Here is a 14590-nt window from a genome sequence, read left to right on the forward strand (position 1 = left end):
GTTTTCAGAAGCTTGGTATTATGTTTTAATGACCTAAGCCTATATATGACAAGTAGCAATGTCCATAAAATTAGGGTTTTTTTCTGAGGACTATGCCCATTTTTAAATAGGAATTGCACACCCCATTTCTCAGAAGCCCTATTAATGTGGGTATGACCATTTCATTATGAGTAGATGTTCTCCTCCAATTTTAATCTCTTGCATGAAGCCCGTAATAGTAGCCACCCTCTGTCCTGCTAAAGACTTACCAGAGTTCTCTTAGCTCATGTACTTTTTTAAGTAGCTGGAACATGGGCCATTTTTCTGGGAGCGTTTCCATCATGTACATACTAATCTGCTAGAAGAAGCTTTTGAAGATTAATCTTACTTTGCTCTTTTGTTGTAAACTTTGACAAATCTTTCACTGTGTGACGCTGAGTGTTGTAAAGTGAACATCTTTCTGGTTTTCTTCTTCTGGGGCTTTTGAGGGTCAGAGGTAGCTTAAAGAGCTCCTAATTCAGAGTCAGAAGAGTGAAACGGTGATGCTGGAGGAACACAGATGAATGTGAAGCATCCAGGAGGGTAGAAAAGCAGAAATACAGAAGTTATTCTGTGCCAGAAATGTCAGATGAAATTAATAGAGAGTTAGCTATTTGCGGAGGAAGATAAGAGATGGAAAGGATAGTCTGTCATTTAGTAGAGAGGGTAATTCTTTCGCACAGCTTCATGGCTTCACTTCCAGGCAGGACCTTCCTGTGTGGGCTTGGGTAGTTTCTTGACTCTGAATTCTGCAGATTGATTGACAACTGGTAAGAGTAAGAATCCATTAATCACTGTAGAGTACTCCAGAGACAGACGTGGATGCCACACAGTAGCTTTTGTGGATATTAAACAGTGAGTGCTACCTCATGGTTTAATGTCTGAATGAAACTTAGCAAGTACACAAAAGAACCGGAGGTTAAAATTCTAATAAATTAACTAGATGTCTTTTGCATTTATAGAAATCTTTTTTCTGTATCTCTACAATATTCTTTCTTTAATATTGTAGTATTTATGTATTTTCACCACTTTCCGTTCCAAATGTCATCAACCTATGATAAACATGTTGTCTATTTAATTATAGTAAATTGCGTGAATTTTTTTTATTAGCATCACTTACATCTTTGTTGGTTTGCAGGTTGCTTGGAGTTTGTATCATCTGTGGCTGGTGGGATTGCACATGTTGAGGAATAGATACAGATCTCCATATGTGTATATTTGTGTAGGTTACAATTCTGATATTAACTGAGGTTAATTCTGTTTCTTGACAGGCATTGAAGTACATTGGAAACAAAGTAAGAAGGCAAAGGATGTGGGGAGGCCCAAAGAAAACAAAGATGGAAGAAGCCCGAGAACTGTTGGCTTCAACTATTCTGACCCATGTTCTTGTATGTAACGTTCTAGTTTTTTTCTAAACTGGGATACGGTTGTGTAATTATTTATGCTTTGTTGGCAGAGAAAAATGTCTTTGATGTCTTTGTAGCTGAGATAAAGTAAATCATCCTCAAAATAAAGGGGACGACTTGGATTGAGTCAAAGAAATCTTTATGAAATCCTGTACCATTGAACTACTTATCATACTGTGCATTTTTTTTTCTGCACTGCCAGGCAGTATCGGCTGTTAGTTCAGGACCTTCGTGTCATGACCTATACCTTTATTCTGATTTACTTTCATTTGCTATCTGTTTCAAAGTCACTAATGGGGGTTTTTTTTGCATTTTTTAAGAAAATAAAGCTCACAAATCCCTTTTGTAACTCCTCAATCAGCCCAGATTACCAGTGATTTAAATGGATGTGTTTGTCTGAATAAGAACTAAGGAATTGATCTTGAAGCATTGGTGTATTTTTGTTTTGTTGAGGGTTTTTTTGATTTTTTTTTTTGCTTACAGGTGAAAGAATTCAATTTTCGTGCCAAGTGCATATACACAGCAGTGATGGTACGCAGAGTAATTTTGGCTCAAGGAGAAAATAAAGTAGATGACAGAGACTACTATGGAAATAAACGTTTGGAGTTAGCAGGGCAGGTGAGTTTTTGCTTCAGAGCAAAGTGTTGTTTTGGGGTTTTGTTATTTGCTTTTAAAAATGCAGGATAGGGAACATTTGTGTCTTCTCAGTTGAAGTGTTTTTCCTCTCATTTTATTTTTGCTGGCTTTTCTGTGTTGACTCACAGATATGCTTCCCCGATTGAGACTAATAAATTATATCCTCGCTTCTGTATTGCCTCTTTATACCAGATAAAAGGACAGAGCAGTGCAAACAAGGCATCACTTCTAGTTCTGTTGTAACACTGTTAGTGCTAAGAAGACAGCATTAAGATCCATCTTCCAGTGTTCCCCTCTAAGCAGCTGGGTAAGGGAATAAACTGGGAACAAGGAGGTGCCTGCATGCCAGGTCCAGGCTGTCCCATTGTGGAGAACCCAGCTTGTGTAGCAGCTCACAGAACAGCCACTCAAGCCTCCTGTAATTTGGAGCCCATAAGATTGCTTATTTGTTGTCAGCTGCTTTTCTGGCCTCTAGAGTAGCATGAATTAACAAAGTAAGTGGTTCGAGGTTAACTGGAGCAACTGATGAAAGTGGATTGTGTGGACTTCTCTGCTTGCAGAATTTTGGCACTGAAAGTGGTGGAATCAGTAACAAATGGCTGTGAAGGAGGGGAGTGGTTTGAGGTCTCTGACTGGCACCATTCTTCTGCAGAGAGGGTGGCAGTTCTCAGCTATTGGCCAAACTACATTCCCCTAATGCAGTGGGAATTTGCTTATCAGATGAAGGAACTGCATGGATTTTTCCTTGCCATGTGTGGTTATTTGGTTAAACAGTTTGTATTAGGATTGGACTTACTTGCTGTGCTCGGTGTTAATGTAAGTTGGAGTTTTGATATAATCCCTATTTGTTGATCATGATCAGAAATTCAGACCATATACTAAATGCACCAGATTGCAGAAACTCTGCATCTCTGCTGCCCACACCATTTGTATTGGGTTTTCTGTTGCAGCACATGTAAAAATATCTGTTCCTTTTTGTTCATATCCCATGAAAATTCTCATTTTATTGTACTTTTTAAGATGTGTGCTTGCATGTTGTCTCACACTCTTCCTTCCCCCCCTGCCCTGTCCTCCATGCACACATGTGAACACACACACACAGAGCGTGCAGTCATTTTAGAGTAAGAAACATGTGCTTTGCTTCCTAGTTTTCTGAAGAAACTAAGATGACACTCTTGAATGCGTTCCAAGCACAAATATAAAGGAAAAAAGTCTTCCTAAGCTGTTAGGAAAAGAAATTCATTCTTCAAATTAGTATGTTTACTGTAAATCAAATTTTTAATCTTCTGCTAAGGCCGAATATATTTCTAAAGTGTAAGGGGTAGTAAGTGGATATTAGGGCAATATTCTAATGGGATAAATATTTTAAGCTGTAATGGATTTATTTGGTGTCAGGTGTAATGTTGTTGCTGTAGTTCAGTATGACTGTAATCAATAAAATTAGTTGTTGCTTTGTCATTGTATTGTTCTTACTTAACTGGATTAAAGGATTAAAGGAGTTTTTCCCTGAGATTTTTAGAGGCAGAAAGTAGAGCAGGTAAAAAAGTTTTCTGAAAGCTGTAAGAAGAATGCCTCTGCTCACACAGGTGTTAACAACCAAAATAGTTTTCAATTAACTGGGAAGAGGTTTTAAATGTAGAGGGTCATCATAACAAAGCCAATATGTTTCTTTTCTACATCGAGGGGAACTATTCAGGGGTTGTAACACTTGATTAAGAGTAGTTTTTTCTCTCTTGTAGTATTTTAAATTCTCGTTTCAAGCTGAACACTTGAATTCCTCTTTGCCACGTTATTGGTGAAATATTAATTTGATTGGATTACAGACTAAAAAGTGTGGAGATTTTTTGCCAGTTTCTAAATGTTTATGTTTAGCTAAAGTTTCTGTGGATAAAATGGTTGGTGGTGGTTTGTTTGTTTTGGGCTTTTTTTTTTTTTTTTAATGCCAACATGTTCCTGGCATAAAAAATCCTTTTGATTTACAATTTGAATAAAGAAAAAAAAAAAAGAAAGTATTCCCATGCGAGAAGAAAAACATAGCGGTCTAAACAATGTAAAGACATAAAAGGCATTGTGTTTATAAAAATGTGTGAAAACAATAGCTGCTAATTTCACACCCCATGGGACAAGAGAATACGAAATGTGCTTTAGCTTTAGATAACAGAGTTGTATCCACTCGCCAAGCTGGTTTACAGAGCTTTCTCTTAGTCTTTCTGCCACTAGAGGCTCGGTAGGCCAGGTGCCAGCTGAGGTGTTAGCAAAACCTACCGATTTCAGGCTTAATCTTTTCACCTACCTTTTCTCTTTCCTTAATGTGTTCATTATTTGCTAAGCATTACTCTGTTCTTTGTCCTCATTTTTTTTTGTTTCTAATGCAGCTTGCTTTGTATGGGTGAGATATGGAACAGCACCAAAATCCGGCACCCTGGAAAGCAAGGGATTTCTACCCTGTGACAAAAGAATACCGCCTTGACTTCAGAGATTGCCTAATCCCAGCTGTTCTGATAATATAATTAAGGCTGCCTAATGTCTTTAATTTTGCAACCAGTTTGTGTGAAAGGGAGAATTTGGCACTCTAAAGGCTTAAACGCTAAATAGCAATCTCAAGGCGCCTAATTAGAATTCTCTGACATTAAGCTAATTGCTGAAACTGTATTTCAGCAGCTTAACTTCTTTATTAATTTTTCTTAGGATTTTCAATGAAAATCAATTGATGAGCTGTCAGTATTTTTTTTCCTTAAATATAATTTGCTCTTTCGTGCTCCTTTCTGAAGCAGGCTGAAAGGCCTTGGACTAACTATGAAATCCACTGAATATTATCAGTGGCATTCCATCCTTTTTCTTTAATCTCTTGCTCTTGACCTAGATAATGTGGTTATTGTGAGATTCTTCTTTGCCAGATAGTCAGAGCTCTTACAGAGCAAGAATTTGTGAGTGAAATTGGCAAAGTATGACACTTTTCAGACTAGCAAATAGTGGCAAGTTGATGTACTTGGGGTGTAACTCGCATTATTAGTTGAGGGAACGGGAAGGATAGTGTGGCTTTATAATCCTGATGGCATACGGAATTATGACATTTTTGCAATTTTGTGATCAAGGAATCAAATATTTAGACACTTTCTGAGTGATTTTTAAGTGTTCCATTAAATGTGTTGTCAAATGTTTAAAGCTTGCTCAAACTTGTGGAGATCAAATGGATGCCATGGTTTATTTCAAAGGAGTCTAGTTCTTATTTAACAAGACTAACAGACATCTTAAAACTGTGCAGGTTCCTTCCTTTTACTTTTTCCTTACTTTTGAAATGCTTCCCTCATAGTCTAGTTTTTGGAGACTTCAGTGAGTTCTCCTTCCTAATACAATGCTTCATAAAAGATGCTTTTATTTCTGATGGAAATCTTACTTAAATTAACTGTGATATCGCAGATGAGTTGCAAGTGACTGGATTTCTTTTGACAGTGGTGACAGTATAACTTTGTAACTGTTAAGGGTATTATAAACATCAGAAGGGAAAGAAGGTCTGGGACAACTTCCTTTCGTGCCAACATCAGCACTAAAACACCCATTTTCCAGGCAAAATGGCTCTGTTCAGAGTGACAATAGAATTCCATTTTTGTCAAGGGTTAGTATACGGTGTGTATTGTCATTGGTTTTACAATTTAAGTGTTTCTTGTGTCTTAAAAAGTAGACTGTGAAAGATAATCCAGTCTTGCTCTCTGAGAAAGCCAGTGGGAGCGTTTTGTTGCAAATCAAGGGTCTGTCTTGAGCTTCCCGGTGTTATTTGCTGCACTTATATTCTTAACTGCATTTGTGATGCCAATTATAGCTTATAATTTAAGTTAGCTGCTTTACAGTGTCATTTGCCAAATGCTTTGGTCAGCCCAGCTGGGGAATGTAGGTAGAGGAAAGCAAATGAAAGCTAGTGGACAATCCCAATGATAGAGGACTGAATGGTTTGCTTCCTTGTCTCCAAAAGATGAGGAACGGTGGTGACTATGTCTGACAGAGACAGTTACAGTTCAGTTTAATTCTGCATATACAGAAATTAAATGGTACAATTGATTCCAGAATGTCTTAGCTGTGATGGATGAATACATGGGTTGTTCAAGGCTACGATGTATTTGTATGCTGGAAACTACCCTTTCTGGCTTTGGTAGCTACTGCGTTTTTAGTTCTTCTGGCACTTGGGGCTGCTGCAGAGTTGAGTCCCAGGACAGGACTGCTAGGCTTTCGAATTTACCCTGTTTGTTTGCAAAGCTAAGCGTTGTGAACACTTAAAATGTATCATGTAATGCAGATTTCAGTGTTTTGAAAAGCTGTTAGTGTCTGCAAGGAGAGGCTGAGCAAACTGAAGAAGCAAAGCAAATTGGAGAGTGAAAAAAGTCAGATCAAAAACTTTGGTAGCCTTTTCTTTTCATGGCTATTTTAACAACTAAAAGTTATTAATATACATATACAGGAAATAATTGGTTTTAAAAGCAACACTTTTGAACGGTTCTCTTGCTGGATTGTTTTATTTTAACTGACAAGAAGGATAAAGGTAGAAGTATTAAATGTGTTTCCCCTCCCTTTCTCCATTTCCCTTAATCCAGCTGTTTTGTATTTCCAGCTTCTTTCTCTTCTATTTGAAGATTTGTTCAAAAAATTTAACTCTGAACTGAAGAAGATTGCTGACCAGGTAATCCCCAAGCAACGTGCAGCTCAGTTTGATGTTGTGAAGCATATGCGTCAAGACCAGATCACCAATGGCATGGTCAATGCCATCTCCACAGTAAGTGGTTTTGTTCTCATTTTGGTATGTTTTTCACCCTAGTGAAAAACATTATGGAAATGTGCAAATTCTCTTCTGATGAATCTACTGGTTTTTGTTTGAAGAGGGCATCTATTTAACATCCTTTATAGATTAAAGTTACAAAACTCTGTCATGGGCAGGGCTTTTGGAATTCACTGAAGAATAAATAATCATCAAGCCACTTTTATTTCAAAGTGATGTTTTTGTGTTTGTGAAGGAATGGTAGAAACAAGCAAATTTAGAATAGTGATCATTGTATTTATCCAATGTGCTGTCTTTTAGGTTCTACTTGACTATGGTGTGTTTTTTTTATTATTTTATGGATTTAGCTAGGGTCTGGTTACATCATTTGTCCACAAGATGGTTGGAAAACAGCGTGAAAACAAACGGAACCAACCAACCAACCAAAAACAAATAAACAAAATAAAAAACCAAACAGCACCAAAACCCAACCCCAAAAAAACCCCACACCAAACAAACCAAAAATCACTACCTTAAATTTAAGCTCTTTAAGGGCAGTGCCTTTTTATTTTAAAGTTGCTACTGTGAACAAATTTTCAACTTACAGGTTAGTACTTCTCTGCTAATGATACTGAACTATTTAACAGGGAAATCTGCTGCATGCCATAGTATTGAAAAAAAAAACCCTGATAATTAGCCTTTAAATATTTTTCTTAGTTGGATTTCAGCCTGTGTCTGCCTTCTGCTGGAATGGATATTTTCGTTCATGCCAGTGGACAAGAACAATAATAGTTACTTACTTTGTATTTTACCTCAGGCATCTGCTAGAGCAATTTGTGAGATTGTTCCTGAAACCTGTCTACTCGCTTGTAAATTACTTTGAAATCCATGATTTTTTAAAAGAAATTAGATTAGACTTAAGTATTTTAAGAGCTGGTAAAAATTGTGGAACCTAATTTTTAATCTTTGGAGCTCTTGAGAGGGCTTTTCTGCCTAGCATGAAATTAAAGTTTTTCTTTTTTGGTTCTTGTGAACAAAATTAACTCCACGAATTGCATCCAAAGCCACCAGCAGTCTGTAACTTACAAATCCTGGTGTTAAAGCTTATCACTGTTTAATTTTATGAGTGCCCCAAATATAGTTAAATCTCTACAGTGCACGTAACAAAAACAATTGACAGATTTGTTTCTCTAAATGCTGGAGCTTTCTTCTAGCTGGTGCCAGTTTTTCCATTTGGACTGACAGAGATAAATCTGCAAATATTCAATACATATTCAGTAAAGTCTTCCTTCTTCCACTGTCTTTGGACTTTTTTTTACTGCCACATAGGCAGTTAAACACCATCTGCTCTTAAGCATTGAAAAATAATTTATCAGGAACAATGCCCAGTGCACACTATTCAAGAGATTAAGCAAATACTGTAAAAATCATTCTTGGAAATGACAATCTCCAATCTCACCAAAATGCTTCGATGATATTCTCCAAGAGCATGAAATAACTCGGCGGATTCATAATTACACCAGTAGCATGCAAAAGAATTCAGAGCCCTGCTGCATCAACTACGGTGGTGTTCAGTGATATTTCCTGCAGGTTGTCTTCTTACCCTGGAAAATACCTATCCTGATAGAAATTTCAGCATCTGAAGAATCACCTGATGCTACTGAGGGAGCAACTTCCTGTTCACAGGAGTTCTTGATAGGGAGTTCTCAACTGAGGGTGGTCTCACAACTGCCCTGGGCCCATTTTGGTTTGGGATTTTTGGCAACTTTGGAAGGATTCAGCACAAAGAATTTTTTGTAATGTTTCTTCAGGCACCATTTTTACTTCCTTTTTCCTCCAGTCTTTTTGATTTTAGATTCTTATAGGCAGTGAAGAATAAATCACATGCTAATTGAAACTACAGATGCAATAATTTCTAGTGTGAGGAAGAAAATTCTCATTTATTTTGGTCTTCCAAATTCCATATTCTCATAATTCCTAGTCTTTAAAGAATGAAATGATCAGTGAGTGAACCCTTCCCAAGAATGCTGAGGAGATGAACAGGTTTCTTTTGACTGCCTTACCGTTGGGCATTTTGTCTTCCCATTTTCTGTTACAAATTTGAGACTATTTGATAGTCTCTTCAGTAGAAGAAAATAGCAAAATCAGTTGTATCGATGGTGTTTTCTCACTGTTCATCACTAAATGGGATTGTGCTGTTAATGTGTAAATAAAGAAGCCAAGCAAATCACCCTCTAAAAGGCTTTTGGTGTAGTATAGCAAGCAAGCTTCAAATTATTTGTTAGTATTGGGTAGCTGAGTTTGTCAAAAAGGCTACAGGAATTAGCAGAAGGCAGTCTCTGGGGAAATGTTATCTTTGGACTGGCCAGTAACATGGTGCCTGGAGTAAGTAGTTATATTTCAGACAGAAACTTTCTGTACCCAATGACTCAGGTGCTGAGAACTGTATCTGATGTAGATGTCATGAAGGCAAAAATTGTAGTGCCAAATTTCAAGATTACAGTAGAGATTATTAAATCTGCTTGGCATTGAAACATATTTGTGTCCTAGAACGTTGTCTGAACTTTCTTTTCCTAATTAAAACCGCAAGTGATAGTACTTGTGACAGTCCTGAAACATGAAAACTCTGGTATATGCATGGATCTTGCATTTCATACTTGGTGTAATCCTACCAGGGAAGTTGGATAGACCTACTCCACACACACACGCACACACACACACACACACACACACACAAACTCTTCTGTGAGAAGACACATCAGTGAGCCTTTTTTCTCTGGATTCTAAAAACAAAAGACTTCAAGAAAGTACAGAGGGCTTTGATGTCAGACTTCTCTAGCATAAATGCCTGTGCTTCCTACAAAAATAACAAATCACGAAAAAGGCAAAAGTGGAAGCTGGTGGGATCTATTGTAAAAGTGTTACTTCACTCAAAAGACCTTTTTTTACAAAAAAAACCCCAACAAACTATAAAATGAGAACAGAAAATAATTCATTTTAGCTAAATTTGAGTATGGATTTATCTATAAGGGACAGATGAAGAAGAATCTGTGTGTGATTGACTATATAATAGCAAAAGTATCGTCTCATCTGAAACAGCAGTTCTTTTGTTTCAACTTTTTTTTAATGCTTAGTACAGATACACTGTGACTAGGAGTTTATATGCAGAAAGGTAATTAGAAAGTTGTTTTATATAAATGGGCAACATTTGCTTTGCAAAGCTCCTCAGATATCTATCTGTCTAGATACTGGAAAAATTCAAGACAGGGATAAACTGAAATAATTTTTTTAAAACACTTATTTTTTTTTTCTACAGGGAAATTGGTCTCTAAAGAGATTCAAAATGGACCGCCAGGGTGTGACACAAGTATTGTCCCGCTTGTCTTATATATCTGCTCTGGGAATGATGACTAGAATCTCTTCTCAGTTTGAAAAGACAAGGAAAGTGAGTGGTCCTCGATCATTACAACCATCTCAGTGGGGGATGCTCTGCCCTTCTGACACTCCTGAAGGAGAGGTGAGGAATTGCTATTTTGCTTTCTGTGTTTCTTATCCTGAGGAATGGAGACACCTGTTTATTTTGAAGCAGGTGATCCTCCATCAGAGGAAGAATTCTGATGAGGAGGTTTCTGGAGGGGTAGATTATCCTCAGCCTGAAAATACAACTTGTCTATCTTCTGACAACCCTCTTTACATCCTGGTCTTCCTTACTATATTGCCTTCTTTCTCCAGAGTGGGTTGTCTGGAAACAGTTCTGAAATCATTTAGCTATATGAGAACAACATGAGGACCCCCCCAATTTTGCTGCAGAACTACTTGTTCTCTTTTGATCAGAGCAGAAGGAGGGGAGTCCTAAACTCCTGTCCCTTTGTTCTGTAATAAAAGTTCTGTTTTGAAGTTGCAGCATCAACCTGCAATTTTTCTAGAAACATGTACCATTATTTCTTTAGCCATTAGCTTGAGGAACAAAACCACCTTTGTATATTTTACATTAAAGATATCATCCAGTTATTTGAGCCAAACAATTGATGCTGACAGTCTTTGGTTTGTTTTCCTTTTTTTCTCTTTTTTTTTTTTTTTTTTGAATATACTGGAGAGGGGGGAACTCTGAACTTTCTGTGTTAGTATGTAGTCAATATGAACAAGTCTCATTAAGCAGCTGAAATATAATTGCACTGTATAACATATTTGGATCTTTTTTCATTTAAAAGCATCAATGTTTGTGTCAGAACTTACAGAATATTTGGAAAATTGATAGATAGACTGATTTTGTATTTCAATTATGCTGCTGAGTAGCTGTTGCTTTGAAGAGAGAAATACAGCATTATACATGTTTGGATAACTTAAGAACTACAACTTCAGTGCCTATATTTTTTATTATTTTTATTATTTTGTAAATGCTAAAACACTGGAATAGAAGGAATAAAATATGTGTGATGTGTTGCTTTTTTCTTTTTTTTTAGGCTTGTGGTTTGGTTAAAAATCTTGCCCTCATGACTCATATTACTACAGATATGGAAGATGGCCCAATTATTAAATTAGCCAGTAATCTTGGAGTTGAAGATGTCAACTTGCTCTGTGGTGAAGAACTTTCATATCCAAATGTGTTCCTTGTTTTCCTTAATGGTATGTTACTTCTCAGCAGTCTTGACTCTGATTTGTTGCTGACGGAGAGTTAGGCTTCGGAAACCCTCCAGCAATTTTTGGATCACCGTAGATGCCGTTTTCCACGTGCGAATAATTTCCTCTAAATATTTCCTCTAAATATTGGGCAAAGTAGACAGGCCAGATCACGACACTTAGTTGCATGAAGTTGGGTCTTCAGAACTCTGGCTGTAGATGTCTGTAGCTGAGAAATTGAAGCTTTTTTCAAATTTTAGCCCTGTTTTTAAGCCCACTTGCAGAAATATGTACATTTGACTACAGATTTTTTTGTTTCTTCAGACACTGACCAAGGGTGGTGCCATTCTTAAAGTACTTTTAAAAGAAAATAACTGCTACATTTGTAATACATTTATAAATTCAGAGCTTCATTTACAGAAAGTGTTTAGTAATCTGTAGTCTCTATTTGTTTTTATATATATTCATGCACTTTAAAGTGCCTTTAAGAACAGAAGCATCTATTGCTTGCAAAGTTTAGCAATGCTATTCTCTTTAAAATCACCTTTTAAGGGACATGTTGCTTTGTGAATGATTAGAAAAAATTAGACTTTGGAAAACAGGCCTCTCTTCTTTGTTAAAGGGATGATTTGGCACATGTGCTTTGCGTCTGCACGTTTGTGTTTCTTTTACAACTGATCTTGTAGTGTTTCAAAAACAACAGGTACTATGATATTAGATTTCAAAGTACTGACATTTTTATAACTACAACTGTGATTTAAAAATAGCCTTTTGTCAACAGCATCCACTTCCAGGGACTAATACGTAATGTCTGTCACCATGAGTAAGTTCTCCACTTACCTTTGAATTAAGCAGAATTTGTTCTTCAATCCTGCCTTTTCCCAATAACATAAAAGCAGCACTTGACCAAACTGCATTCCTTTGCTCTGCTTTTCTATAGCAGTATGTTAAAGATAAGATTCAGTCAAACCACATGTACCCTCTTCTGTCTTGTTTTATGGTCCAAAGGAGAGTGCAGAGCCAAAATATTGTACTCTTCCTTCACAAGCTCAGTCTGTGATATGGAACAAGATAGTGTTTTGTCAAATGTAGATGAAGTAATACTAAGTGAGGCAAAACAAGTTACTGTTCAATCTACTAGTTTGTGAGTTTAATCCATAATAAAATTTCAGACTTGTGAATGGATTACTTGATCCTGACTTAAACCTGTGACCTAAGAGGGCAGAAAATCTGTTAAGTACAAATCCTTTAAGCTATAGAGACCTTTGTATTGTCTTATAAACTCCCCGAACTGTCATCCTTTGTCTTCTCTTTTGAAGTTTTGTTTAAAATGTGACCATGCTTATGTTTATATATTGAGATTACTTTGGTCAGGTGACTCTCTAACTGAATTTTACTCTCTTGTTTGTTCATCATGCATCAAAATACTTGAGTATGAGCTAGAGTGCCCTGCTAAGATAGCTAAGTTGAGCAAAGTACCTGAAGGAGAAATTATGGTGATGTTGTGAGTGATCATATATATCAAAAATACCAGGATTTTCTAAAATTTCTAACAAGGCAGCAGGACAGTTCCTTGGTCTGTTCTTGGAGACTTTGGATCTGTCTCAGTACAGGTGAAATTGCAGACTTCAGAATTGTTGTTTATTTGTATGCCAACTGGTGAATGGCCACCGGAGCAGAAACATATTAGAAGAAAGCTGGATGAAGCACATAATTTGGTTTCTCAAGCTATTTGGAGATGTGCAGGTAGATGACTTGTGAAATTCTGACAATTTTTTACTTAGAGGAAAAAAGAGCCAATTCTTATACAAGTAAGCAAAGAGAAATTGTACGGCAACTCTTATTATTTGCAAGAAGCAGGAAGTACTTCTATGCATGCTACACATGATCAGAATTTGTAAATAGAATTTTAGATATGCAAAGGATGCACCAGGTATTTATTCTCTTTCTGAATAGGTAACATCCTTGGTGTCATACGTGATCATCAGAAATTAGTCAACACATTTCGGATAATGCGTCGAGCGGGTTATATCAATGAATTCGTTTCCATCTCTACCAATCTGTCTGACAGATGTGTCTACATTTCCTCTGATGGGGGCAGATTGTGCAGGTAAACATCCCATCGGAATTATCTCACTACTGAACTTACTGTAGGCACTGTTTTATGCACTGTACAGATACAAGCAAATTCAGTAACACTTGAGCATCTTTTTTCTCCTTAAATTGCCCTCTTTCAAAACAGACAGGTCTGAAAATGTGCTATATAGTCAAGCAACTTATAAAACAACGAAGTCCAAATATATCCATTTTACCTGTAAACAAAAGTCAAACCAAAATGTTTCTTCTGTCTTCTTAAAAAAAAAAAAAAAAAGAGGGGAAGTAAAATCAATCTGACTGACAACTCCGGTAATGTTCAGTGTCCTTGGAGGAACATTTTGTAACTTCCTGTAAAGTGAGAAACAAGCAGCCACTCGTCTGATATACCATGAATGTCATATCACATTTTAGACTGAGAAGCTGCCCTTTGTCTTCAAGGGCAAAACTTCTGGTGCAAAACTTCCTCAGGCATGTATACTTGTTTGCTGTAATACGAAGAAGTATGTCTCACAATTTTGGGTTATTTCATTGCTTACCCTTAAGTAGGTAGGGAATTCAGTAAGCCTGTAAGAAAGGTTACCACCTTGAGATACTTGTGGTCTTTATTAGATAGAAAGAGTGCCTGAGTAACAGTCGTGTCACGGAGGAAAGCAAAAAGGAATTGGCTGGCTAAAATGAGAAGGAGGCAGAAGATCATGTTGATTTATAGTAGCAGCTAGAGACCCCAGTCAGATTATGACAGCACTGTGCTAGGTTATTTACAAGTAAAACATCTCCAGGCCCAAGTAATCAGCCTAAAGAACAAGGCATAAAAGTTGAACAAAGCAGAGATTGGGAGAGGCAGAATGAGTTAATGAATATATACGTATTTTAACATGGACTAGCTGTGTGCGTATTTTGTATGTTCTTTAACGAAGCAGTAGTCACAACTGCAGGTGGCATTCCACCTTATCCATTAATTGAATCTCAGAGCATGCTGAATACAGTTTGAGGCATGCTAGAGGCTCTGAACTAATAAATGTACAAACCATCAATTTATCATACCGGGTCAAGAGATCCAGGGTAG

General features: G+C 37.0%; 1 protein-coding gene across 1 annotated transcript in view; it reads left to right on the forward strand.

The window, feature by feature from the left end:
* Positions 1–14590, forward strand: part of POLR3B (RNA polymerase III subunit B) — a 75028-nt gene that overhangs the window by 18803 nt on the left and 41635 nt on the right. The window contains exons 11-16 of the mRNA XM_027715229.2: positions 1290–1406; positions 1908–2042; positions 6664–6825; positions 10124–10324; positions 11271–11433; positions 13384–13537. Of these exons, the coding sequence (XP_027571030.1) occupies positions 1290–1406; positions 1908–2042; positions 6664–6825; positions 10124–10324; positions 11271–11433; positions 13384–13537 (932 nt within the window). The remainder of the gene's footprint in view (positions 1–1289; positions 1407–1907; positions 2043–6663; positions 6826–10123; positions 10325–11270; positions 11434–13383; positions 13538–14590) is intronic.

The sequence above is a fragment of the Pipra filicauda genome, unplaced genomic scaffold (assembly GCF_003945595.2).
Source record: "Pipra filicauda isolate LSUMZ 115617 unplaced genomic scaffold, ASM394559v2 scaffold313_size859762_pilon, whole genome shotgun sequence".
NCBI classification, from domain to species: Eukaryota; Metazoa; Chordata; class Aves; order Passeriformes; family Pipridae; genus Pipra; species Pipra filicauda.